Consider the following 23,405-nt stretch of genomic DNA (forward strand, 5'->3'; position numbering starts at 1 on the left):
AAGTGGAGGTAGCAAAGTGGAGCAAAATAAGCATTCTTTCTAGAACACTCATTTTTTACTGGCTGTGGTTATAGGTTTTTCCTTAAGTCTTAATTTATTAATATAACTTTATTTAATAATTTGTCGTGGAAAGGTTAAAATAGTATTTTAAAACGATAAGGAGAGTGGCATAACTTGCGTGCTCATTGGCTGAGGCGAGATAAGATGGACCCTAGCACGTGTTTAGGGTGTGCTTGTGTGTTCCTTCACCCATTTGTAACCACAACTGCCAAAGTGGCTCTGTTAATTGGAAAGATTTTATACAGCCCGGAGAAAGGTGAATCAATGGTGGAATATAGCCAGGGAATTGAAAATGACAGGCATGAAACCTGATTGGATGGAGGTGGAGTATGGGCCTTATGGCATCCAGAGCTGGAGCAAGCCTTCAACACTCCCAGAACCATAAGAGAGTTTGGCTCCAGTCCCTGTTCTTCTAAGAGAAAGAACAAGCTCAAGGCGAGTTCTTCCTTGTGGTCCTCTATCATCACGAGACAACGCTGTGATATCTCATCCTGTACAAAGCTTTGCGAGCATCCACATGCTCCCACACTTGCAATGCATATCAACCAAGATGTTCCTCAAAGCCATAGCTTGGAAACCCATCCACTGCTCACGGCTTGAGCATGGAGATCCATTGTCTTCTCTAGAGCCGAAACTTTGATGAGCTTCCCATCGAGCTCCTCACCTTCTTCTCAAGCCACCAAGTCTTGAAAGCAGTGACTTAGCTCACATCATCCACTACACAGCTGCCTCCTTCAGCTCTATCCTGTCCACAAACTTGAGAGCTAAATCTTCCTGCCGTTCTCTACATAGCCCAGCATTAGAGTGTTCCAGAAGAGAAACATAGGACACACCATGGCATCAAAGATCTTGCAAGCTTCTGCCATGTCTCCACACCTGGAGTACATGTTGATAAAGCTATTTGCCCCTAAGGGACCCTACCTCGCCATGAAGCCTCTTCCCCTCTTGCAAGTCTCTTGAGGTGCTGCATTCTTTCAATGCGGGGTACCTTGGTTTGATGCCAAACTATGACTTTAAATACCAAGAAACAAAAACAAGCATTGAGAAGAAAAAGCAACAGACCAATTGACCTTTTGTGGATAGCAAGCGTGCCCTATGCAGATGAAGTGATGTCATTTTCTAGCTGGATCCTATGACAGCTGGACTCTTCCTTGCCTGGTGATTGGTTCAGGCTCTTGATTGGCAAACCGGGTCCTTTGGGCTTCTACAATGGCGGTGGTTGTCAAGAGGCAATGGAAAACATTTGGGTGACAATTTCCCTCTATTTGGGGGGCTTAGAGCATTCACATGCCAGTCCTCTGCTATGTTTATAGATAGAGATAGGGTGCAATTGCTTTGGAAGGGCTGGAGCTCTTCAGCAAGTTCTAATCCAAAGTGTTCCACCAAGAGTGATTAGCATTGGTGCATTTTGTAAATTTCAGCAGTGGAAATTTGGATTTGAGACAAACAAAACCATATATGGTAAGTGCATTACTATTTTGTGATCATAGCTAACTTCTTGGAGCATGATGCAAGAGCTGAGCAATTACCACAGCCACTACAACTTATAAGCACTAAGCTATGGTCATAAGGTCTTTCAATTGAGGAGTTGATCAAATAGCAAACACAACTAACCTCAAGAAACCTCAAGAAACCATTAGAAATGACATGAAATTTGAAAATCACCCAACATCACTTGGGCAATTACTTAGTAATATAATAAGGTGATAGTATTAAAGCAAGCATTATAGTTTAGATATTCTACCATCTTGGGAAAATTTATAAATTGTAAACATGATTAAAAATATACAAGACAAATCTAAATGAATACCAACCATTCTTCTTAGTATATTTTAGTTTATTCTAGCATGATATGCAATACGATTAATCTTGTATTTAAATTAAAAAATGCATATAATTACTGGAAAACTGGATTAACAAATAGAAATAAACAAGAATAAAACTACTATTAAGAAAAAAAACAGCATTGTTGCATGAAAAATTATTTTCATGAATAGCAAAAATTCTAAACAGAAGAAGAATATTAAGAAAGAAACTTTTTAATAATTTTATTTAGACTAAAGTTTGTTTATGATGAAGAAATAAATCCAAATCCTGTTTACATATGCTAATACAAGATTGATAAAAATAATTATTTTAAATAAATAATAATTATAAATGAATTAATCTTGTATAAGATCCTAACTCTATAATTATGATGTTAAATCTTGTGTGAACTATCTTTATCAATTATTATCTTTCTCAACATATTTTTAAAATATATGTTAGTTGCCAAAAATATTATGAATTCCAAGAAGTGATATTTTGTGGTATTGAAACAAGGAAATATCAAAGATTAAAATAAAGTGTAAAGTCTAAATGCGATTTTTGACTTTTCCATTATATTTTTATTCTCCTTATAAAATTTCTTAGAAAATAGTTTATTTCTTTAATTTGTAATGAAGATAAACTTTGAATTTTATTGAATTATTGATGTTAAATATAATTATATTAGTAATAAATACTTTTAAACTCATCGTGGCACCATGGTTGAAAATTAATATTAAATCTTGATCACTAACAAATTATAAAAATGTTTTAGAGTGTTTCAGATCAAAGTGGAAATTTTTTATTTAAAATGATGATTTGATAGATGTACTGAATATAAAAAATAAAATATAGGATGATATGTTTTATAAATTGTAAATATTAATTTTTATTTTTATTAATAGTTTTTATATATAGCACCTCATTTTACTTTTTTCCTAAATATTGATATATATAACTATAATTTGAGAAGTTTTTTGTACAGTTACTTGTGTAAAATTATTAAATATTTATTACTTTGTAGTTGATTTAAAGCTACTTAATTTATTTTTCTAATTATTATTCAGTTGATCAGTATTTCTTTGTCATCTTTCTTGTTTCCTAAATTTGATATAAGTACCTAATAAAAAACTTATAAGTTTATTAGATGAATAAATTAGAGTAATATTATAAATTCAACATAAAATTATAATTAATTTATTTAAAAAATTATAAAACTTTCATTTTTTGTTGTTGTGTTTTAACTTATGTATCATTTCATGATAATTATTCATAAATTTTTTTTGGGCTGCTAAATTACTATATAAAATTATATTAAATTTATATTTTATACTAATATTTAACTTTTCATGGCATTTGAGAATATAAAAATTTCATGTTGACAATTAAAATTCTTTACTGATTGTTCAGTAGCAATCTATACTTACATAATGCTAGTTATTATTTATATTGAAAATAGAATAATAATATAACATATATTTTAACCAATGCAATTTAAAAACTTTATATCGAAAAAATATAATAGTAATAAATACCATTAAACTTTTTAAATTTAGCTTTATATATGAATAACTGGCTGGGGGTTTTATAGTTAGGGTTAGGGCTTTATGGTGGAGCGAGGATGGCAACAGCAGCAGCGGGCGAGTACCACAAGAAGCGCAAGCGCGGCAAGAACTGGAGCAACCAGGAGGCGATCCTCCTAATCGAGGCCAAGGACGCCACCAGCCGCGAAGGTATGGGCGCCTCGGCCAAGTGGCAAGCCGTGGCGGATCACCTCGAGAGCCAGGGCGTGCTGCGCGACGTGGAGCAGTGCCGCAGCAAATGGGAGAACATGCTGGGCGACTACCGCTCCATCCTGGAGCACGAGAGGCGCGGCTCCTCCTCCTACTTCGCGCTCACCAAGGAGCAAAAGAAGGACCTCCGGCTGCCCGCCAAGTTCTCGCAGGATATGTTCCAGCTGCTCCAGCGCACCGTGACGCGCGGCGAGGCGGACATGGACGCTCTCCCCGTCGTCAATGCCGCGGCTCCTTTCGTCCCCGGGGATAGCTTCTCCAGCGAGGAGGTGCCGGGGCCGGGAGAGACGCCATCGCTCCTCCAGTTCCGCGAGGTTGGATCATCCGGGACTGGTGCTACTGCTACTGCTACTGCCGATCCCAATCCTCCAGCTCCTCATGCTGCTACTCCGAATGCTGCTGCTGCTACTGCGACCACCAAGAGGAAGCTTAGATCGATCGCTGCGGAGCCGGGGAGTGGATCGTTTGAGCTGGTTGCCAAGGCCATCTCCGAGTCCCAGGAGAAGATCCTGGCGTTTTTGCAAGAGCGGGAGGAGAGGAGGATAGAGATCGAGGAGAGGAAGCTGTCGAGGATGGACGAGCTGTTTGAGCTGCTCAGCAACATGGCTCACACCTGGAAGACGCTGAGCGAACGGATGCTTGTCAACAGCTCGAGATGAGCGTCGAGTCTTCTTCTATTTTTTGTTCCCAGTGCCGACACCACTGCAGTAAGTTATGTAGGTCTCTAACATACAGAATTTTGTCTCCTTTGTCCTCTCACAAACAGTGTTGTGTCACTCCCCCACAGCAAAGTTTTACGTAAATTTCACACCAAAAAACTTAAGAAATTCATGTGGAAGTTTTTATGGAGAAGAAAATCTGTCGATCTGATTTATTTACAAAAGCTTTTAAGACTTTCCACCAAACTCACTTCGAAAACTTTCCCAAGAACTTCAAACAAAGAAGTTTTGTGAGAATCAAAGATGTGACCTGTGGTTGATTTCTCCTCATAGAAAAGTCTGACGTACAGATAGAATGAGTAGAACTCTTTCTATCAACTTCTCTCAAAACTTGAGAAGCTCACGTTTTCGAGAAAAAGGGAAGGAAAATCCGTGGATCTGTGATTGATTGATTGATTTTAAGTGTTGCTGCCTAAGCTAGCTAGCATTTTCTTCCCTACGCTGCATCTCCTCTTCATCCTCGTCCTCATCTTCGTCCTCGTCCTCCTCATCCTCATCCAAACTCTCGCGACGAGCAGCTTGATCCTCCTGACTAATGTTCAGATTAAGCCCTGCATGCGGCTGCTGAACCTGAACCTGAGCCTGAGCCTGCACCTGCTGCTGCACCTGCACCTGCACCTGCATCTGCACCTGCTGCTGAATCTGCAGCTGCTGCTGCTGGTTGCTCAAGTTGAGCGCCTTGAGCGCCGCGCGCTGCTTGTCCGACTTCTCCCTCCTCTTCGGATCCGCGTAGTAGCGCACGAGCGAGTCCCACTGCTCCTGCGACACGTCGCTGGGCCGGCTCGACCCCTGCTCGATCATCCGCATCACCTTGTGCCGCCGGAAGTTGAGCGCCTTGGCGACCTGCTTCTTGAGAAACGCGTCGTCCAGGCTGCCGCCAACGTACGTGAACTTGGAGTCCATGTAGTCGCGTATCCGGACCATGCCTTCCTCCGGCTGGAGCGCTATGTGCGGGATGGACACGTCCAAGAAGAGCAGCGCCGAGTGCCGCAAGATCGAGTTCCACCATGTCCCGGTTGCTCCAGTCGGCTTCCCGTCGATCAGAGTTACGTTAGTCTTCTCTCCCTCCACCGCCGCCGCCGCCGCCGCCGCCGCCGGCTGCTTGCTTTCTTTCTTCGATGATGGAGGAGTGGCGAGTGCCTCACACCGGTTCTCAAAACTTTGTGGAATCGCGGTAGTGAATGCTTCCGGCTGCTGCTGGTGCTGGTGCTTCTTCTGCGAAGACCACACGATCCGAAACTCCTTGTCACTCTCTTCCCCTTCTTGGAGAGACCCCTCCTCGTCGTTGCCGCCGTCGTCGTTTGTGTCGTCCTCGGTGCTGCTCGAGGATTTGCAGTCTCGATAAGTTTGCTGCTGCTGCTGCTGTTCTTGCCCATGTCCCTGCTGCTGCTGCTGGAAAAATTGCTGCTGGTACTGTCTAGAGCTACTGGAGAGTGTTAGTTCCTGCCTAGCGGACGAAGAATCCCACACCGGAGCGGGACTTTGCTGCTGGTGGTGTTGCTGGACTTGTCCGTAAGAAGAGCTTTGCGGTTTCTGGTGATAAAAACTCGGCTGCTCGCTCGCTGGAGCCTGGAATCTACTGTAAGGAGGCACCGCATCGCTGCTGTAAAACTCGCCACCGCTGCCACCTCGACCATTGTTATTGCTCGCGGCCCTGTTGTTAAAGTCCGAGGGTGACGAGGAGGAAACTCTGCGAGCTTGACGGGGGAGAGATGCCGTGGAAGAACACGAACCCGAGTCCATGGCCTGCGAGTCGGACGACGACGACGTCTCAGTGTCCGGCGGCCTCGTCAACCTGTTTACTATCGAGCGAGCCTTGTTCGCTCCTATTCTTTTCACTACCTCCACGAACAGCGCCTTCAAATCCCGCTCGTAGCTATCCGGGTTGGTCCTCTTGAGTCCCTTGATTATGTCACGTATCCTGTTCTTCCTAGTGCTCGCGCCGTGGTGGCTTCTATTCGAGGCTCGACCGTTCAGAGCTGGTGTTGCCGCTGGAGCTGGCTGTGGAGGTGGTGGTGCCTTCCGGATCATCGTACCTCTAGCCTTTTTCTTCCAAGTTTTTCTCGGCGGTGGCGGCTTCTGCTGCTGCTGCTGCTTGCTGTTCCATGCCCTGCTATCCGAGATATCCTCACTCTCGGTACTAGCATCGTCTGTGATGGTCTTGGACTCGCTACTTCTATCCTGTAAATCAGTTCCCGGTTGCGTTGGCATCAATGCCAGCTGATGGTGAGGCCGCCACTCGATCATGTGTGTCTCTGGAACAAGCTCCTGTGAATACCTGAAAAAGCAGAAAAGAAAGAAAGAAAGATTCCAACTTTGTTAGAACTCACGAGAAAAACCAAGGAGAAGTATACGTACGCTGGCATCCGAAACTTGTCCGTGAGCCCTGTAGCGGTGGCAGCTGGGTGGTGGTGGTGGTGGTGGTGTGGCGGCGGCGGTGGTGGCGGAGGAGCCAAGTGGGGGTGGTGAGGAGTAAGCATCAGTGAGCTTTCGTACATTCTCGTATTTAAGTTGATGGCGTCGGATGGAAGCCTGAGAGGCTGCCGCATTGGAAAACCTGACATGTAACCTGATAACCAATGAGACGAGAAAACCAACAAGACAGGCAAACAAGAGAGAAAGGATAAAAAACTCTTGGAGAAACAAGAAAAAAAGGACAGGGAGCTCACCACGAAAAAGACAGCCAGCTAAACAAGTCACGCTTTGGAAACAGTCAAGCAAAATGAGGGAAGAAAACGAAGAAAATCCAACCCGGGACAAGCAGGACACGGACAAACACACAAAAAAGGAAACGAGAGATTTTTTGTTACCTTGTTGAGGTTCGGGCTGCGAGAATTCCGGAAGAAACAAGGTCCCGTTTGGAGGTGAAGTTGCGGCGGCGATCTTGGAGGTGGCGTTGGCTTCGTGGTGATGGTGGTGGTGGTGGTGATGGTGATCGAGCTTGGATCTCTTGCCTTTGGAGTCGACGTCGGTGTCTACCTCGGACTCGCCATCGTTTTGCTGCATCTGCTTTTGCTTGCGCTTGGCTCGAGCCTTTCGGTTGTGGAACCAGTTGTGGACGTTGGCCTCCGTAACATCACCTTGGCGAGCGAGATCCACGGCGATCTCTTTGATCCGCTGCTTGTTGATACTGTCGCCCTCCTCCTCGAACAGCCGGACGAGCATCCGGAGCTGCTCCTCGTTCGGTTTCCATCGAACTTTGACGACGGCGGGAGGCAATTCTTGCAAAGCTTGCTGCTGCTGCTGCTGGTAATGGCTTTCCTCCATCATCTTGGGATCTGGTCATTGGAAAAACGAGAAGAAAAAAACCGTCTTTTTGAGTGTGCTTTAAACAACTTGCCTTGCTCAACTCGTTCGCATCCTCAGGCTCCGCATTCTCGGCAGGAAAACTAGGAAGAGAAAACAAACAAGGAAAAATTTAGTCCGGAATGGCAGAGATCCCCAAAACTCTCCGAAGAACACGAGCAAGAGAAAAAAATTCTCTTTCTTTTCTCCACGGCCCAAGAAAGAGAGAATGATACATGATAATGGCCCAGTCTCCTATAGAGGAAGAGAAAAGAAAAGCTGGCCTATATAATAGGATCGAGGGCGTTATCGATGGCACCGGCCCACACAAGTGAAAATCCATCACCACGCACAAATGCAGGTTAGAAATCTCATCACACTCCCAGCAGCCGGGCAAAAATTCGCGAGCAAATCCACGAATCGCCCACGAAAAGAAAAAGAAGCGAAGAAAACAAACCAAGAACACACCACCACCACCAAAAAAAATTCATTGTTTTGATTCGAGGGAGAGAAGAGAGGAAGAGAAAAAAAAAACCCCCAAGCAAAGAGGAGAGAAAAAAAAGGAGACGGTGTGGATGCGTAGCTAACCTGGAAGATTGGCGATCGATCTATCGAATCAGGCGGCGCCGCCGCCGGTGGTGGCGAGCCCCAATCTTTGCCCCGATCCGCCACGACCCAAGTCACCGAAATTCGATCTCATCTATCCCACGGCCTCGCGATTGCGGCGCGGTGGAGAGGAGCTGGAGCTGTGCGTCGGCCATGGCAGCTCTCTGTCGCGCGCGGCACTCTAAGCCGCCATATCCAAGTACTCTACCCGTGCGGGAATTTGGGCACGGCGATTCCAGGCCAGAATCTCCGCCCATCACGCATTCCGGACCGACGGATGGACGGCATCCACGAGCAGCTTAATGCTAATCATGGTTAGCGGCCTGGGCGCTAATTCCAACGTTGGTAAATTGGGGCTTTTAACCCCGGGGCAGGTTTAACCGACACCAGCGGTCACTGTCAGGCGTACGAAAGCGTACACCCGCCGGTCAGCGCGCCGTACCACATTGCATTCATTGTCGCGTATAAACGAGCGCGATTAGCTGCTAATAATCAATCACGCAGGGACTGCGCACGCATTGGCGATTATTTAATCTTTAATTAAACCGCTTCCATGCTTAACGTGAAAGACATCCAAGCAAGCGATCTATCTGGGTGGTTGTACAGTATGCGTATGCGATTGGCCAAGTATATTATACATTATATTGTACGAAAGATGGCGTAGCTTTTCCGGTATTTGCCGCTTGGGCGGCCAGCACTCTTTTCCCGAGTTTGGAATGTGGAATGGGCCCGACATTCATGCAAGAAGCGTTCCTCATTAAGTACGGACGAGTGTGGGCCATGGCCGAATCTTGTGTGAAGCCGTACAAGGGCAGGAAAGTAAATTAGGGCAGAACTGGTCAAGTTTAGGGCTCTTGATTGACCCTGACCATGGCGGCGCCGCTGGTGGAATAAGCGGCGCCGCTGGTTCTCTGCAGCTCGCGTCTAGGGCTTTTATGGCGCGGCCATCGCCGTCGTCCTGGCGGTTCTTGCGCCTTGCGTACTACATCCGTCGCCCCTGGATCGTGGCGCTGATGCTCGTCGTGCTGCTGTGCACGACATTTATCATCTGGGATCGCCGGTCGCTGCGGAGTCCGGTATGTAATCTGGCACTAGATCGCTAGATCGATCGATGTGATCGCGAAATTCAGCTGCATTCTGGGGTCTTATGAGTGAAATGGGGTGTTCCAGGACGATACCTCCACTTCGGAAGAGGATTTCTTCGAGGTACTTCAGAGTTTTTTTTCAGAGGCACGAATTTTACTTAATCACACTACAGTTGCAGAGAGCTCGTCCTAAGAACACGAATGAAGCTTTCGAGAGAAAGCCGCCGAGTGTAGTCAAAGATGAGATACTTGACGAGACTACCGCGGAGAGAAGGGAGAAAGTTAAGCAGGCTATGCTTCACGCGTGGAATTCTTATGAAAAATATGCCTGGGGCTACGACGAGCTACTGGTAAAAGAGTCGTGTTTCCTCTTCCGGTTTTTTTTTTTTTCTAGCTAAAGCTTTTGATTGTATCCTCAAGTAGCCGCTATCAAAGCGCGGAGCAAATGACTTTGGTGGTCTTGGTGCTACTATTGTGGATTCGCTCGATACGCTTTACATCATGGGATTCATGGATCAGTTCAATAAAGCTCGAGAGTAAGCTAAACAAAATTTTGTAGTGGAGTTTTTAATCACCTTTCTTGCAGCTGGGTAGCCAAGCTTGACTTCAACATAAACTACGAAGCCAGCATGTTCGAGACGACTATCCGGTAAAACTTCCACTTTCCGTTGACGATTGTATTGACCGTTGTCTAGTTTGTGTTTTATAGAGTTGTGGGTGGTCTTGTAAGCGCCTACGACCTATCGAATGATACTGTATTCTTAAAAAAGGCGAGGGAAATCGCCGACAGATTACTTCCGGCATGGAATACCCCTACCGGTATACCTTACACAACTGTTAACTTGGCTTCTGGCGATTCAAGAAGTCCTGGCTGGACTTTGGTGAGAAGTTGATATCATTAAGAGTTCTTTTTGTCATCGACTTTCCACTTTTCTTGTTTGGTGGCTCCAGGGAGCAAGCGTGTTGGCGGACCTTGCGACGGAACAAGTTGAGTTTATTGCACTTAGTCAAAGAACTGGAGATCCCAAATATCAAGAGAAGGTAAAGTGGAAGATTTCGTTTCACAGTGTGAGTTCTCTTGTTCAGGTTGAAAATGTCATCAAAAAAATCAAGGAGTTCTTTCCGCAAGACGGGCTTGTTCCTATTTATGTCAATCCTCATACTGCTAGTGCGAGTAACAGGATAACTTTTGGTGCGATGGGAGACAGGTATTGGCCACTTCGCATTTTCTTGTTGCCTTGACTGACATTGTACGTGGAAAGCTTCTACGAGTACCTCTTAAAGGTCTGGGTTCTGGGAAATAAAACACAGGCTGTTCAGCATTACAGGTACGTTGTGCGTGCTTCATACCTTTGGTCTTAGTGATCTTTTTCCAGGGACATGTGGGAACAGTCCATGGAAGGGTTGATGAGCTTGATCCGCAAATCAACTCCTTCGTCGTACACTTATATAGCGGAGCGTTACGGTTCTGGCGGTGGATACATCGACAAAGTGAGTCTAGCTCTGTTTCGGTCTAGATCTTTGTGCAAACTTTTGTATTTTTTAGATGGACGAGCTCGCATGCTTTACGCCAGGCATGCTTGTGCTCGGATCCAACGACGGCCCGGATGAGAAAAAAACCAAATACCTGGAGCTTGCGAAAGAGGTAGTACCTGGTGAATTCTCTAAAGTACGATATAGATCGGCATGTCTTGCAGCTAGCTCGGACATGTTATAACTTCTACCGTTCTACACCAACTGGTCTTGCTGGCGAGAATTATAACTTCATATCTGGCCAGGTATGTAGCTTGTTGTAGTTCTCATTGTTTCTAAACTTTTTCTCGTTCGCGCAGGATATGAGTGTTGGCACGGCTTGGAACATTCTAAGACCAGAAACTGTCGAATCGCTTTTTTACTTATGGCGAAAGACCGGAGATACAAAATACAGAGACTGGGGATGGGATATATTCCAGGCCTTCGAGGCTCGATCGCGAGTTGACACTGGATACGTCGGGCTTAGAGATGTAAGTGAAAAACCTTAGCTCCTTTTTCTTGTTTGCTAAGTTTCTCTCAGGTTCGTAGCGGCGAGAAAGATGATAAGATGCAAAGTTTCTTCCTTGCCGAGACCCTCAAATACTTGTACCTTTTGTTCTCTCCATCCAGCGTCATTCCTCTCGATCAATGGGTTTTCAACACCGAGGCTCACCCGATTAAAATCGTCCAGAGAGACGGCGGCGCTCCTGGAAGCTCGGAAGATTTTGTCAAGCAGCAAATACACCGCAAGCAAAGGCTGGGGAGGCTCGGCGGCGACTCAAACATCGCGCGACAGTAAAAGCAAAGTTTTGTGTCCACTAACGTTATATTTCCCAAAGATCTTCACTTAAAGGTGAAAGCCTAATGTATAAAGATCCTATTTAGGGTATATTCCAAGGTTTTAGGGTTCTTAGATTCATGAGCATTCTCACTCCGCCTTCTTCCCCCGCGCTCTCCTCCGCCTCGGACGATTTTGCTCTCCTCCTCGATTCCGAGCTCGCCGCTGAATCTGCCGACGAAGGGTCCGAGCCCGCGGCCAACAGGGAGGAAGCGGAAGATCTCGATGACGAGAATGAGGAGAGGTAACGATCATTCTCATCTCAATGTCAGCGTGATGGATATTTCTTGCCAGGAGGAAGAGATTGCGGCTGGATTCCGCGAGCAATTGTGAGTGGAATCTTTGTTTCTTTGTTAGAATGCGGGCGCTTAGCAAAATTTCTGCGTGTGCTGTGTGTTTCAGCGAGCTGTCCTCCACATCCCGGATTTATGTGGGGCGTTTGTATACGTTGCGGTGTGCTCAAGCCAAATTCAGAGCCTGGCGGAAGCGCCAACAACGTTGCCTTGAAATACATCCATGAGGTAAGAGATTTCGTTGCCAGATCGTTTTTTGGTTCATCCTTCTGGTTTTAGGAGTTTGAGCTTGCTGGAGATGTTCTAGCTCGTGTTCGTGAAGACGAGCTTCGGCAAGTGTTGGGCAAACGGAAGCTCTTCCTGGTTTTGGATTTGGATCATACTCTACTGAACTCTGCGCGCTGGATGGAAGTTTTTCCAGATGAGACGGCTTACCTTGAGCACACCTACATGAATGTTCCGGAAGACAAAATACCAGCATTACCCAATGGTGCTCCAGGTATCTTGCTCCATCATTCTTTTTTTTGCTTGTTTCCAGCTTTTGTTCTTTGTATTTCAGCTGTTGCCGGTGTGATTCAACCTGGAGGGGGAGGACTGCACCGGATTCACGGCATGCAATTGTGGACAAAGCTGCGGCCTTTCGCTCATAAGTTTCTAGAAGAAGCAAGCAAACTGTTTGAGATGTATGTGTACACAATGGGCGAGAGGATGTACGCTGTGACAATGGCTCATCTCCTTGATCCCACCGGAAAGTTTTTCAAAGGTAGAGTCATCTCGCAACGTGACAGCACCTGTAGACAGACGAAGGACCTGGACATCGTTCTTGGAGCCGACTCGGCAGTGCTCATCCTTGACGATACAGAAGCGGTACTTATTTCTTAAGTTTCTGTCTTTCGTTTTATTGGGAATGTCTGCTTCCAGGTCTGGCCGAAACATCGAGCCAATCTCATTGTCATGGAACGATACCATTTCTTCCAGTCAAGCTGCCGGCAATTTGGTTTGGAAAACCCGTCTCTCACGAAGGCCGAGAGGGACGAAAGCAAAGACGAAGGCGCGCTAGCAAACGTGCTCAAAGTCTTGCAAAGGATCCACAGCGACTTTTTCATGGTTTGTTTTAGCTTTTTCGAAAGAAATTTTTTTTTTCTGGAAAGCTGCCACTTGCATCACTTTCCTTTCTCTACTGTCGCAGGAAAGCGATGATTCTCGTTACACTTGCGACGTCCGGGATGTAAGTCATTATCTCTTCGTTCTCTTCGCTGATTCCAACGCTATCCAGATTACCAGCGTCGTCCGGTCGGAGATACTCTCGGGCTGCAAGCTCGTGTTTAGCCGGATCTTCCCGACCGACTGCCTGGAACCCGAGCTCACTCCACTGTGGAGACTGTGCGTGGATCTGGGGGCCGAGTGTGTTCTAGCGCACGACGACTCGGTCACTCACGTAGTAGCGCTGGATCGATTCACGGACAAGGCCAAGTGGGCGAAAGAGCACCGAAAGTTTTTGGTCCATCCGGCGTGGGTGGAAGCAGCGCACTCGCTGTGGAGAAGACCAAACGAGTTGGAATTCCCAGTGCGCGAAGGCCAAACGCGAGCTCCAGTGTTTACATTTGCAAAGACTGTAAATGTAGAAGTCGAAAGGAATGGGGAAGAGAAAGACCAAACAAACTAGAACGATGAAATAGCTTGTGAGTGATATAGAATATTCGAAGTATGACTGGAATATTCTTTTATTTTTTGTGTGTCTTTGTGTAGATCTAGGGTTCATCAATCTGCGGTGCTGGGAGAGCTATGCCCATTCTCGCCACGTTCGAGGATCAGGAGCGCGAGAGCGAGTATGGATACATCCGCAAGGTAAGCGCGATCGCTCCATGGCTTTTCTTTGGATTTCCAGCTGCATTTGGATTGAGTGATTGGAGGATTGGATGGATTGATTTGATCGCAATGCGATTTTGTTCCAGGTCTCCGGGCCTGTGGTCATTGCAGAGAATATGGCAGGCGCGGCGATGTATGAGCTGGTTCGCGTCGGGAATGACAAGCTCATGGGTGAGATTATTCGATTAGAAGGGGACTCGGCAACGATTCAGGGTATTGCTTTCTCGTTTCTTTTTTGTGATTGGAAGCTTTTCCTTAGCTGCAATTCTCGCGATTTTCTTGTAGTGTACGAGGAAACCGCTGGCTTGACCGTGAATGATCCAGTTCTTCGAACACACAACGTTTGTTTTCCTTTCTTCCTTTTGATTGTTTGTGAGTTTTTTTTTACTTAAGCATTGATACAGCCACTGTCAGTAGAGCTTGGACCTGGAATTTTGAGCAACATCTTCGATGGTATTCAGGTATCACGGCTATGCATGAAAACTTTGGTTTTGAGGTCTATTTTGTTTGATTTGCAGCGTCCTCTTAAATCCATTGCCATTAAGTCGGGCGATGTCTACATCCCGCGAGGAGTTGCTGTGCCAGCACTTGACAAGGATAAGCTGTGGGAATTCTCTCCAAAAAAGATTGGTACGCTAATTTGTTCACTCGTAGTTGCTAACGAGCCTTTTTTTTTTGTTTTCTTTTTGTTTTTTGTATTTGCAGGTGTTGGATCCGCCATCACTGGTGGAGACTTGTATGCAGTAAGTATGTGATAAGGATGAACAACACAACAGGTTTCACCTATTTTTCTTTTGCAGATTGTCCATGAGAACTCGCTTATGGAACATCATATTGCTCTCCCTGCGGGTGCTATGGGGAAAGTAACTTATATTGCACCGCATGGTCAGTATAGTCTCCAGGTTAGTGGTAAGTGGTCCCTGTGGTATCGTTTGGACTCACGTTTTGCTGTAGGACAAGGTTCTGGAGCTTGAATTTCAAGGTACAAAGAAGCAGTTCACTATGCTTCAGGTAATCAATCAGCTGTATGTTAACAGTTCTGAAGTTATGATGTTTTCTTTATCAGATGTGGCCTGTCCGAACGCCACGACCTGTAGCATCTAAGCTTCCTGCAGACACTCCTTTGCTTACTGGACAGGTATGTGAAATTTTATTGTCGAGCTAGAGCTGAACTGGCCCTTTCCTTCAGCGCATTTTGGATGCGCTGTTTCCTTCCGTGCTGGGGGGAACGTGTGCTATTCCGGGAGCATTTGGCTGTGGAAAGACCGTTATTAGTCAGGCGCTTTCGAAGGTATTTGGAGTTCTTTTGTAATGCGTGACTAACTTTGTCATGAAACAGTTTTCGAACTCTGACGCTGTCATTTACGTGGGATGTGGCGAGCGAGGAAACGAAATGGCTGAGGTCGGTTCTAGAATTTCCCATTTTTCTTATCTTGTTTCTACAAATCACCTCTTGCAGGTGTTGAAAGACTTTCCACAGCTTACTATAACACTCCCTGATGGACGCGAAGAGTCTGTCATGAAGCGTACAACTCTCGTCGCTAATACTTCAAATATGCCTGTGGCGGCACGAGAAGCTTCAATTTACACGGGTATGTCCTTCCAATTCAGGCTCAACGCTGATTTTATCGATGGTTTCAGGCATTACTCTGGCTGAGTATTTCCGTGACATGGGCTATAATGTCAGTATGATGGCTGACTCGACGTCGAGATGGGCCGAAGCCTTGCGTGAAATATCCGGTCGACTCGTAAGTCTCTGATTTTCTTTCTATTCCTAATTTACAAACGCCGCGCAGGCCGAAATGCCTGCCGACAGTGGTTATCCAGCGTATCTGGGTGCACGTTTGGCTACGTTTTACGAGCGGGCTGGAAAGGTTAAATGCCTTGGTAGTCCCGATAGAACTGGAAGTGTTTCTATTGTCGGTGCCGTGTCTCCTCCTGGTGGCGATTTCTCAGACCCTGTTACGACAGCGACTCTTGGTATTGTCCAGGCAAGCGTCTTTGTGCCAGTTTTTTTTCAGTGTTGACTGGGACACTGTTGTTTGTTGCAGGTGTTTTGGGGACTTGACAAGAAGCTTGCGCAAAGAAAGCATTTCCCTGCTGTCAACTGGCTGATATCTTATTCGAAGTATACCCAGGTGAGAGACATTTATATCTTGTCTCGTGGAAAACCATTGATTGTTTCTTTTGATGCAGGCATTGGAGGGATTCTATGAACATTATGATCCGAACTTTATTTCAATCCGAACAAAAGCACGTGAAGTGCTACAAAGAGAAGACGATCTAAACGAGATTGTTCAGGTACGTGAACTGGTGAGAGATTCAAAGTCAGTATTTTCTTTTCACAGCTTGTCGGCAAAGATGCGCTGGCCGAGGGAGATAAGATTATTCTTGAGACGGCCAAGCTCTTGAGAGAGGATTATTTGGCGCAAAACGCTTTCAGTGTGTACGTGTTCCGGGCTTGCTCTTGTTTATCGCTAACAATCTGCTCCAGATACGATAAGTTTTGTCCGTTCTACAAGTCCGTTTGGATGATGCGAAACATCGTCCATTTCTGCGACCTGTCCACTCAGGTATGCACTGCCATACCTCTTTCACGTCCTTGAAATTTTACTTTCTCTTGCAGGCTGTTGAGAAAGCTGCCGGATCCAAGGGTCAGAAAATAACTTTCAACATCATCAGGCAGCGCCTCGGAGACATCATATACCGTTTAGTGTAAGGACTCTCGATTTTTTCTTGAAGCCACCATTGCACTTCCTTTTCCAGCTCCCAAAAATTCGAAGATCCGGCCGAGGGCGAGTCTGCGCTGTGCTCCACGTACCAGAAACTCTACGACGATTTGACAACCGCGTTCCACAACTTGGAAGACGAGTACCGCGCGGCATAAGATAGAACTGGTTTTCTCCACCCGTAAATAACGTCTCGTCGCGCTTGGTAAAAAACCATTCTTTTCTTTGCGTCCAAGCTCTCCATAGGTGGTTCTCTGCGCAATATTTATATACTACTCCTGGTATTTTTTTTGCTTTGAGCTAAGTTTGTTCCAGTGGCAGTGGCAGCAGCAAACTCTCACGATCTAGCTACTGTCACTCCAGGCTTTATCAGTTGCTTGGAATCTATACTCTCTTGGGACTCAAGTAAGCGATGCGCCAACCATGACAGCATTCATGAATGGGGCCATCCATCCCCATCCATGCATGTGTCATAGCCATGGCATATGCGCCATACGTTCAAGGTATATAATGCTGGAGCCAGCGCATGGTCATGGGTCCCATGCCCGCATGATAATGACCATGGCCATAAACGCGACACATGCCACAAAACCAACGGTGTCGGTGGCGTGGCATATTCGCGTGGCATCTTTTTCCTTGTACGAAATTTTCTGCCAGAGTGAGTACGGAAGGCCGAGGATCCAGCGTCTCTGTCCAAAGCACACGAGGAACATTAAGAAATTTTCACCTATGTGGCGAGGCTAGCGTTGTAAATGTAATTTACGCTATCACGCGGGCTTTACCATGGGTCAAAGCAAATAAGAAAGGAAGATAGCCCTTTACACGGGATATATTATTTTAATCTCGCGGTAACTACTGTTCTTGTGTGTGTGGTGGCTCTGTTCTTTCTTCCAGGCGCTAGGTCTAGCGCTTTGGAGGAGTGTGATTCTAGCAAGACGATGCTGCCGCCGCCGGGATCTGCTGTGGATTGCTCCCGCGCCATCTCCACCTCCCGAAATCTGGGGCTTCGGCGCCGCTGCGCAACGCGCTCCTGATCTCGTGGAGCCGGGAATCCATCCGATCCGGCTGGGGCGCGCCGGGCATTCCGATCTGATGCGTGCCGCCAGGTGCTAGATAGATTCTCCTCATCGCGTCAAGAAGGGGGAGCGAAATTTCAGGATTGCGCGTGGATTAGCGGCAATGTCGGACAGTAGCAGCGGCTCGGCGTCATGTAGCAGTGATTCTATCTCCGGCGGCAGCACGGATTCCATCTGCCTCGACTTGGGCATGGTTCCATGGGGAGGACAGGTAATATAACGGTTTCTTCGTAGAATGTAGGCTATGGCTTTCACGAATTGCTAGAATTTGAGGTGGGAGCTAGCTCCTTGTTTTTCCCCTTGTGTGTCTTTTTGGATGATCCTTACAAATTTTCTTCTCTTTGTTTTTCTTTGGGCAGAGTCATCTAGTATCAACTTCTTACGGCCCAATTTCTGTGATTGTTTGTGGCGACCAGGACAAACCTGGGCTTCTTACGTACCCAGACTTGGCTCTCGATAGTAAGTGTTTCTTTCTTTGTTCCTCTTTCACTAAAGCAGCTATATCCATTCTTTTTTTTTTCCTTTCTTTTGAGCAGCTGCTTCTTGTTTCGATGGATTTTTCTCATGCCCGGAAACGTCGTCTCTGGTGTTTCACAACTTTTGCATTTATCATATTGAGGCTCCGGGTCACGAGGTTCGTACTTTCGTGAGAGAAGGTGTGAGAGAAGTTAGAAATTTCTTTTAATTCTTCTTCTTTCGGTTGCAGGTCGGTGCTCCTGCGGTGCCATCCAACGCACGCCTTCTTTCGGTGGATGACTTGGCAGATCAAGTTGCCGAAGTCTGCGACTATTTTGCGTATGTACAGTTCTTCCTTGTGGACTTTTATCTTATTCAGCTGTTCGTGTTGTTTATTTCAGGTTGCAAGAGGTGATATGCTTGGGCGTAGCGGCTGGTGCGTATATCCTCTCGTTGTTTGCGGTGAGCAGCTTTTCCTTGTCATCTGGACTTTGATTAATCTAGTTTTCGTGCACGCAGATGAAGTACCGGGAGCGTGTGCTTGGCCTTGTTCTGGTCTCACCAATCTGCCGAGCTCCAAGCTGGTCAGAGTGGCTATACGACAAGGTTGGTTGGATTTGAAATGTCATATCAGTATACTGAAAGATTCCTTGTACCAGGCGGTCATCAATTTGCTCTATTTCATGGGAATGTGTTCATTCGTTCGGGACAGTCTTTTAGAAAGATATCTTAGTCCAGTAAGGAGATTGCTAGCTTTCCTAGTTCCGATTGGTTGGCTCATCACGTCATGATCTTGCGTAGGATACTTTAGCGTCCGGAGAGTCGGGAGCCCTTGCAAGATATCAGAAGGTACAGTGCAAATTCTCCCTGTGCTCTAGACAAAGCTTGTCTTGCTCGCGCAGGTTTTAGATGACAGACAAAGCAGGAACGTCATGCATTTCTGGCAATCGCTCCACAGGTAAAACTGTTCAGCGCAAGCTTTTATTTACAGCGCGCTCAAAGCTGTGTTTCACTCGGACAGGAGAAAGGACCTGACGGCGGGGCTGATGAATCTCAAGTGCCGGACGCTCGTGTTTGTGGGGGAGCACTCACCGTTTTACAACGAGGCGGTCTACGTGAACTCTCAAATGCCATCGACGTCCACGGCGCTAGTGGCGGTAAGCATTCAAAGTTCCAAAGGTCTAAACGTGATTCCACCACCCGCAGGTCCAAGAGGCTGGCACGCTAGTGACGGAAGAACAGCCACTGTCGATGCTAGTCCCCATGGAGTACTTTTTGAAGAGCTTTGGGTTTGGCAAGCCGCCGTCGACGAGCCAGAACTCGTCCCCGCCGACGAGCCCGCTCAGCTTGCTGCCTTGCATTTCCCCGGAGCTGCTTTCTCCCGAGAGTCTTGGCCTCAAGCTCAAGCCCATCAAAACCAAAGCTCCAGTCGATGATTAGATTCGTGGCTCCTCCTCGCCATCGCCATTTATCCCGGTGTTCATCACTCCGGCCATTTCTTCCTCATTCCTCTTTTCTTTTCTTGTACAAGATTGTCTGTGCTCCTCTCCCATTCCTTTTTTTTTTCCTCTCTCTCTCTCTCTTTTTCTTCCTTGACGAGAGTTGTTTGTTATTACGCGGCGGCTTATTATTGTTCAGGAATAATTGTGGCACAATTTTTTTGGGGAAGGATTCTTATGATTCCTGTAAAAAATAAAAACACAGCTCCAAAGTTGTACTGTGCGTACAACGTTTTTACTTCTCCATGGATCTTTTACAAAACAGATGTGTGTAGTTCTTTCAAGGAAAAAAAACACAAGATCTTTGGCACAAATTTGTGTACCTGCTGTAGATTTGGCATTGTTTACTTCTCCCTTCCGATGCTATAGAGCAATAAGTTTGCGCCGCCACCTTTAGTTTCTTGCTCTAGCGCATTCGAGAGTGTGTGAGTGAATTTCACCTCAATGGTCGAACCAGCTCGGGTTGTAACACCAGCAGCTCGGACAAAGAGTGGTGCTGTTGCTTTCCATCCGTGTCATCGCCACTGCAAAACAAACATGGTGCTCGCTCAGTGAGTGACTACGCTCGAAGATCAAAGAGCTCGATAACTTACCAGGTTCTAGTGTCGAGGTTGAGGAGCCTGTGATTGATCCTCAAGTCGTCCGTAACGTAGCTGGCAACGAGAGCTCCAGCGTCGGGGTGAGGCCAGCTGCGAGAGCTCGCGAAACGGAGTATAAAGTTGCCCGTCTTTGGGATTCCGTCCACGCCGCGCAAGAGCTCCTCGGCCTCCTTGCGAGACACCATTCCTTCTATCCACTTGGGAGTGACGCTCTCCCACGTCTTGCGGACCTGTGGAGTCGCCACCGTCATCGCCACGGGATAAAGCCATTGCCACAACCTGTCGAACTGCTCACGCGTTGTCGTCGCGCTTCCAGTCCCGCAGTTCTGCTGGATGAATTCGATGTCCTGAAAAAAAGGCCTTGTTTGTGATATAATCTCTTGGATACAATCGTTACCTTAGAGGTGAAACGTCTTTTACTCTGGCCAGAGATGTTGTAGAAGCTCTCTTCCACCTTGCTCATCAAACTTGGCCATGGAGCTGAGTAGCCATCGTGAGAAACCTGCCTCCAAATGTCTTCTCCTTCTCGTAGCAGCTTCTTTGCGATCAAAACTTGATACCTGAGAAGTTAATGAAACATTAGCAACCAGGAAGGAGATCAACGAGAATAGAAAACGAATCGCCATCATACCCGTTATGTTGGCACCCGGTATATTGAGAGACTCGGCCGGCGAATTCATGAAGCTCTTCTTCGGTTTTGCTCACAACGAGTGCTCTCAGAAATGCTGCTCGGCTGTGAATTGTTTCTAAGCAGTACTTGAATACCACGTAGTCCGAGAATGCCTTCTCCCCACAGCTGCTGTTCATGAAAGCCGGAAAGCTCTTGCGGTTTTCTGGACGTTGCTTCTTGTCCATTGCCTTGTATACACTAGCCGGAGCAGGCCGCGAGCACGTTGCAGGAGCTGGCGGAGGAGCCATTCTTTGGGATCCAACAAGACCGTCGGCACCTTTGGATATCACTGAGCCTTCTGGCGTTTTGTCTGCCGGCATCGGAAACCGTGAAGGTAACTTATCATCTCCAATGCGTGGCGCCTTGCTTGGTTGGAACTTCGGAGCGGCCATGCCGTTGGATTCATTCGCTCGTAATGTTTCAGGTCGATCCTCTGCCGCTGAAGGTAAGGTGGTGCCATCGACCGGGTAAACGGCTGCGAAGGAACGCTTCCAGGGTGCTGAAGGTGTTCGACTATTTCTGTTTCGCGAAACGCAGCGGATCGGCCGCGAGAAAACTCTGAGAAATGGAAACTTTGGAATGTTTGGCGACTCGAAGCATACACGAAACAGTCGGTTGTCACATTTCGAGGAGAGCTGCATGCAAAAGACACAAGCTGAAAACTTTCAAAAATATCCAACCTTTGCAGCATACCTGCGAAATCTTTAGCTTAAAAGAAGCTCTGCCGTGGACTAGTTTGATAGGCCTCTCAGTAGATGGGAATTCTACTCCATCGAATGTAGTTAAAAGCGGCGCTTCTGCGTCATCTTTTGGCTTTTCAACCAGATAGCCCGTGTCCGCATAGACAAGGGACGCGACAAGCTGCAGAAAGTGAAAGAAGTACGTGCCAATCTGATACTAGAAGAGCAAAGTCACCTCTATATCTTTGTGAATAGCTCGTCCCAAGGCATCCAACAAAACCACATCAAGAGCAAAGTTTCTGCGACATGATGCCTTGCCTCCAACGACGCTCCATACGCCATCTCCTCCTTCTTCAAGTTCATGGTCCTCGGATCCTCCAGTCGAGCCATCAAGTGACAGCTCCAGAGGTGGATTCTGTGACAAAAGTCGTCGTAAAGGAAAAACTAAAGCAAAATCAAAGGCAGTACCTTTACGTAGTGATTGGTCACGGATGGTTGCGGAAGGACACAAACATGATGTGCATATGCTTGCACAAAACCGCCACGATTTTGTCCGTCTCCACCACTAAGTTTAACAGGTTCTACGGTCTCGTCACATGATGGAAAGCTTATTGCCTTCTCTCCAGTTACGACGCCATCAATGTGTAGACGTGCAATGTTGTGTCCAATCTACAATCAAAACATGACTTTTAGAAATCCTCCCATCTCATAAAAACTTCATCAGCAGCTACCTCACACCCAACGTGCACCCATTTCTCAACTGGACAACTTTGATCAGCAAGTACATCGAGCTCGCTTGATTCGGTTTGGACCAAGGGATGAAGAACCAGCCGTAAATCGTTGTCGAGTGATAGAAATGGAAGCGATTGGATACTCGAAGTAGACTGCATGCATAGAAACATAGCACAGACACGCTTTAGCTCATGAGAGGAAAACAAGAGGCTTACCTGTCGGATGATAACCCCGGGGTGTCTGTTGTTCTTCAAGAGATACATCCACAAACATAGCGTGTAAGTGCCATCCTCGCTGGTGTTCTCTCGAGTTAGAGTCACTTGCAAATCGTCTAGAGGTAAGTACTCATCGTTGTCAAACACGGCGAACGCTTTGGACAGTTTCACGGCCATGAGAAGGCGCTACTCCCCGTCTCGCACGAACTGGCATTTCACGGAAGAGAGCACGAATCAATCAGTGGTCACAAAGCTAGACTAGACGCACAGAAGAGATGGCCTAGACTTGACATCCAAAACCCCATTAGACCTCACACCGCATCCATTCCCAGCCGCAATTCGGCGCTGCCAATCTCCAAATGTAGATTGGAGCCTCCGCCGGCTCGATAGCGCGGCGCGCGCATCCAGCGAGCGTCCAGGCCATCGACCGCAGCGATATTTCGAGCTACAACGGGAGAATCGAGCTTACCTAGTCATCCGGCGACGAAAATATCCAGGAAATCCAGATCCGACAGCGGGAATCTGTGCTCCATCCCAGCCGCATCGCGGATCCTATGCCGCCGCGCTTCAATCCCTAGCGCATCGTAGCGGAAGAACAAACCTTGAGTAAGACTGTGTGTGTGCGTTGCCAGCAGAGTTCATCCTTCACAGGAAAAAGAGCTCAACCTTCCTCGCCGCCGTACCTATTCTGGTTTTATGACCGGTCACTGCCGCCATTCAGCCGGTTGTCAGTTTGCTTCATTTCGTACGAAATAGGGCTCGTGGCCGGTTAGCCTGTCAAAGCACTTACCGGTCAATCCGTACGCCCACTTAAAATTATCTGTCCACCTCGGTTGCCACGTCGACTAACACGTCACTACACTTGGAGACGTTAGAGAAGTGA

The 23,405-nt window shown here is 46.8% G+C and overlaps 7 protein-coding genes across 8 annotated transcripts; 5 read left to right on the top strand and 2 right to left on the bottom strand.

Annotated features, from left to right (window-relative positions):
• Positions 1 to 3,477: 3,477 nt before the first annotated feature.
• On the top strand, positions 3,478 to 4,564 carry LOC9631160 (trihelix transcription factor ASR3). The gene has a single exon (XM_002968027.2). The coding sequence runs from the start codon at positions 3,488 to 3,490 to the stop codon at positions 4,316 to 4,318; it is 831 nt and encodes a 276-aa protein (XP_002968073.1). The 5' UTR covers positions 3,478 to 3,487; the 3' UTR covers positions 4,319 to 4,564.
• A 169-nt stretch (positions 4,565 to 4,733) lies between these two features.
• On the bottom strand, positions 4,734 to 8,494 carry LOC9631161. Of its 2 annotated transcripts, none has more exons than XM_024673403.1 (5): positions 8,252 to 8,494; positions 7,719 to 7,767; positions 7,189 to 7,656; positions 6,737 to 6,935; positions 4,734 to 6,656 (listed from the first exon to the last, which is right to left on the bottom strand). In XM_024673403.1, exons 3-5 carry the CDS (start codon positions 7,646 to 7,648, stop codon positions 4,796 to 4,798), a joined length of 2,520 nt encoding a protein of 839 aa, XP_024529171.1. In that variant the 5' UTR covers positions 7,649 to 7,656; positions 7,719 to 7,767; positions 8,252 to 8,494; the 3' UTR covers positions 4,734 to 4,795. The 2 variants fall into 2 exon arrangements, with proteins under 2 accessions (XP_024529171.1, XP_024529170.1); XM_024673402.1 differs by having other exon boundaries at positions 6,737 to 6,947.
• Positions 8,495 to 9,130: 636 nt separating this feature from the next.
• LOC9631618 (mannosyl-oligosaccharide 1,2-alpha-mannosidase MNS1) lies at positions 9,131 to 11,755 on the top strand. Its single transcript, XM_024672992.1, has 14 exons — positions 9,131 to 9,345; positions 9,440 to 9,475; positions 9,528 to 9,704; positions 9,778 to 9,890; positions 9,941 to 10,003; positions 10,064 to 10,235; positions 10,306 to 10,395; positions 10,441 to 10,562; positions 10,617 to 10,682; positions 10,731 to 10,845; positions 10,901 to 10,999; positions 11,052 to 11,132; positions 11,187 to 11,357; positions 11,408 to 11,755. The coding sequence occupies exons 1-14, from the start codon at positions 9,205 to 9,207 to the stop codon at positions 11,663 to 11,665; spliced, it is 1,704 nt and encodes a 567-aa protein (XP_024528760.1). The 5' UTR covers positions 9,131 to 9,204; the 3' UTR covers positions 11,666 to 11,755.
• Positions 11,756 to 11,767: 12 nt separating this feature from the next.
• On the top strand, positions 11,768 to 13,724 carry LOC9631162 (RNA polymerase II C-terminal domain phosphatase-like 4). The gene is made up of 8 exons (XM_002968029.2): positions 11,768 to 11,948; positions 11,999 to 12,033; positions 12,107 to 12,225; positions 12,277 to 12,496; positions 12,557 to 12,864; positions 12,919 to 13,104; positions 13,187 to 13,225; positions 13,274 to 13,724. The coding sequence occupies exons 1-8, from the start codon at positions 11,785 to 11,787 to the stop codon at positions 13,661 to 13,663; spliced, it is 1,461 nt and encodes a 486-aa protein (XP_002968075.2). The 5' UTR covers positions 11,768 to 11,784; the 3' UTR covers positions 13,664 to 13,724.
• Positions 13,725 to 13,731: 7 nt separating this feature from the next.
• On the top strand, positions 13,732 to 16,894 carry LOC9631163 (V-type proton ATPase catalytic subunit A). The gene is made up of 20 exons (XM_024672991.1): positions 13,732 to 13,845; positions 13,953 to 14,079; positions 14,152 to 14,207; positions 14,271 to 14,327; positions 14,385 to 14,496; positions 14,572 to 14,609; positions 14,667 to 14,768; positions 14,821 to 14,877; positions 14,933 to 15,004; positions 15,056 to 15,157; positions 15,206 to 15,268; positions 15,326 to 15,458; positions 15,508 to 15,614; positions 15,663 to 15,857; positions 15,918 to 16,004; positions 16,063 to 16,167; positions 16,215 to 16,312; positions 16,361 to 16,439; positions 16,493 to 16,581; positions 16,633 to 16,894. Exons 1-20 carry the CDS (start codon positions 13,783 to 13,785, stop codon positions 16,751 to 16,753), a joined length of 1,863 nt encoding a protein of 620 aa, XP_024528759.1. The 5' UTR covers positions 13,732 to 13,782; the 3' UTR covers positions 16,754 to 16,894.
• A 168-nt stretch (positions 16,895 to 17,062) lies between these two features.
• Positions 17,063 to 19,842, top strand: LOC9631164 (protein NDL2). The gene is made up of 11 exons (XM_002968031.2): positions 17,063 to 17,882; positions 18,031 to 18,130; positions 18,208 to 18,305; positions 18,378 to 18,466; positions 18,529 to 18,589; positions 18,647 to 18,733; positions 18,787 to 18,864; positions 18,929 to 18,976; positions 19,030 to 19,085; positions 19,149 to 19,284; positions 19,334 to 19,842. Exons 1-11 carry the CDS (start codon positions 17,775 to 17,777, stop codon positions 19,565 to 19,567), a joined length of 1,095 nt encoding a protein of 364 aa, XP_002968077.1. The 5' UTR covers positions 17,063 to 17,774; the 3' UTR covers positions 19,568 to 19,842.
• Positions 19,823 to 23,378, bottom strand: LOC9631165 (SH2 domain-containing protein A). Its single transcript, XM_024672990.1, has 10 exons — positions 22,992 to 23,378; positions 22,523 to 22,729; positions 22,307 to 22,459; positions 22,044 to 22,244; positions 21,811 to 21,990; positions 21,589 to 21,756; positions 20,857 to 21,530; positions 20,623 to 20,785; positions 20,220 to 20,572; positions 19,823 to 20,150 (listed from the first exon to the last, which is right to left on the bottom strand). The coding sequence occupies exons 2-10, from the start codon at positions 22,697 to 22,699 to the stop codon at positions 20,063 to 20,065; spliced, it is 2,157 nt and encodes a 718-aa protein (XP_024528758.1). The 5' UTR covers positions 22,700 to 22,729; positions 22,992 to 23,378; the 3' UTR covers positions 19,823 to 20,062.
• Between the last annotated feature and the right edge of the window lie 27 nt (positions 23,379 to 23,405).

This window comes from Selaginella moellendorffii, unplaced genomic scaffold, assembly GCF_000143415.4.
Source record: "Selaginella moellendorffii unplaced genomic scaffold, v1.0 SELMOscaffold_10, whole genome shotgun sequence".
Classification (NCBI taxonomy): domain Eukaryota; kingdom Viridiplantae; phylum Streptophyta; class Lycopodiopsida; order Selaginellales; family Selaginellaceae; genus Selaginella; species Selaginella moellendorffii.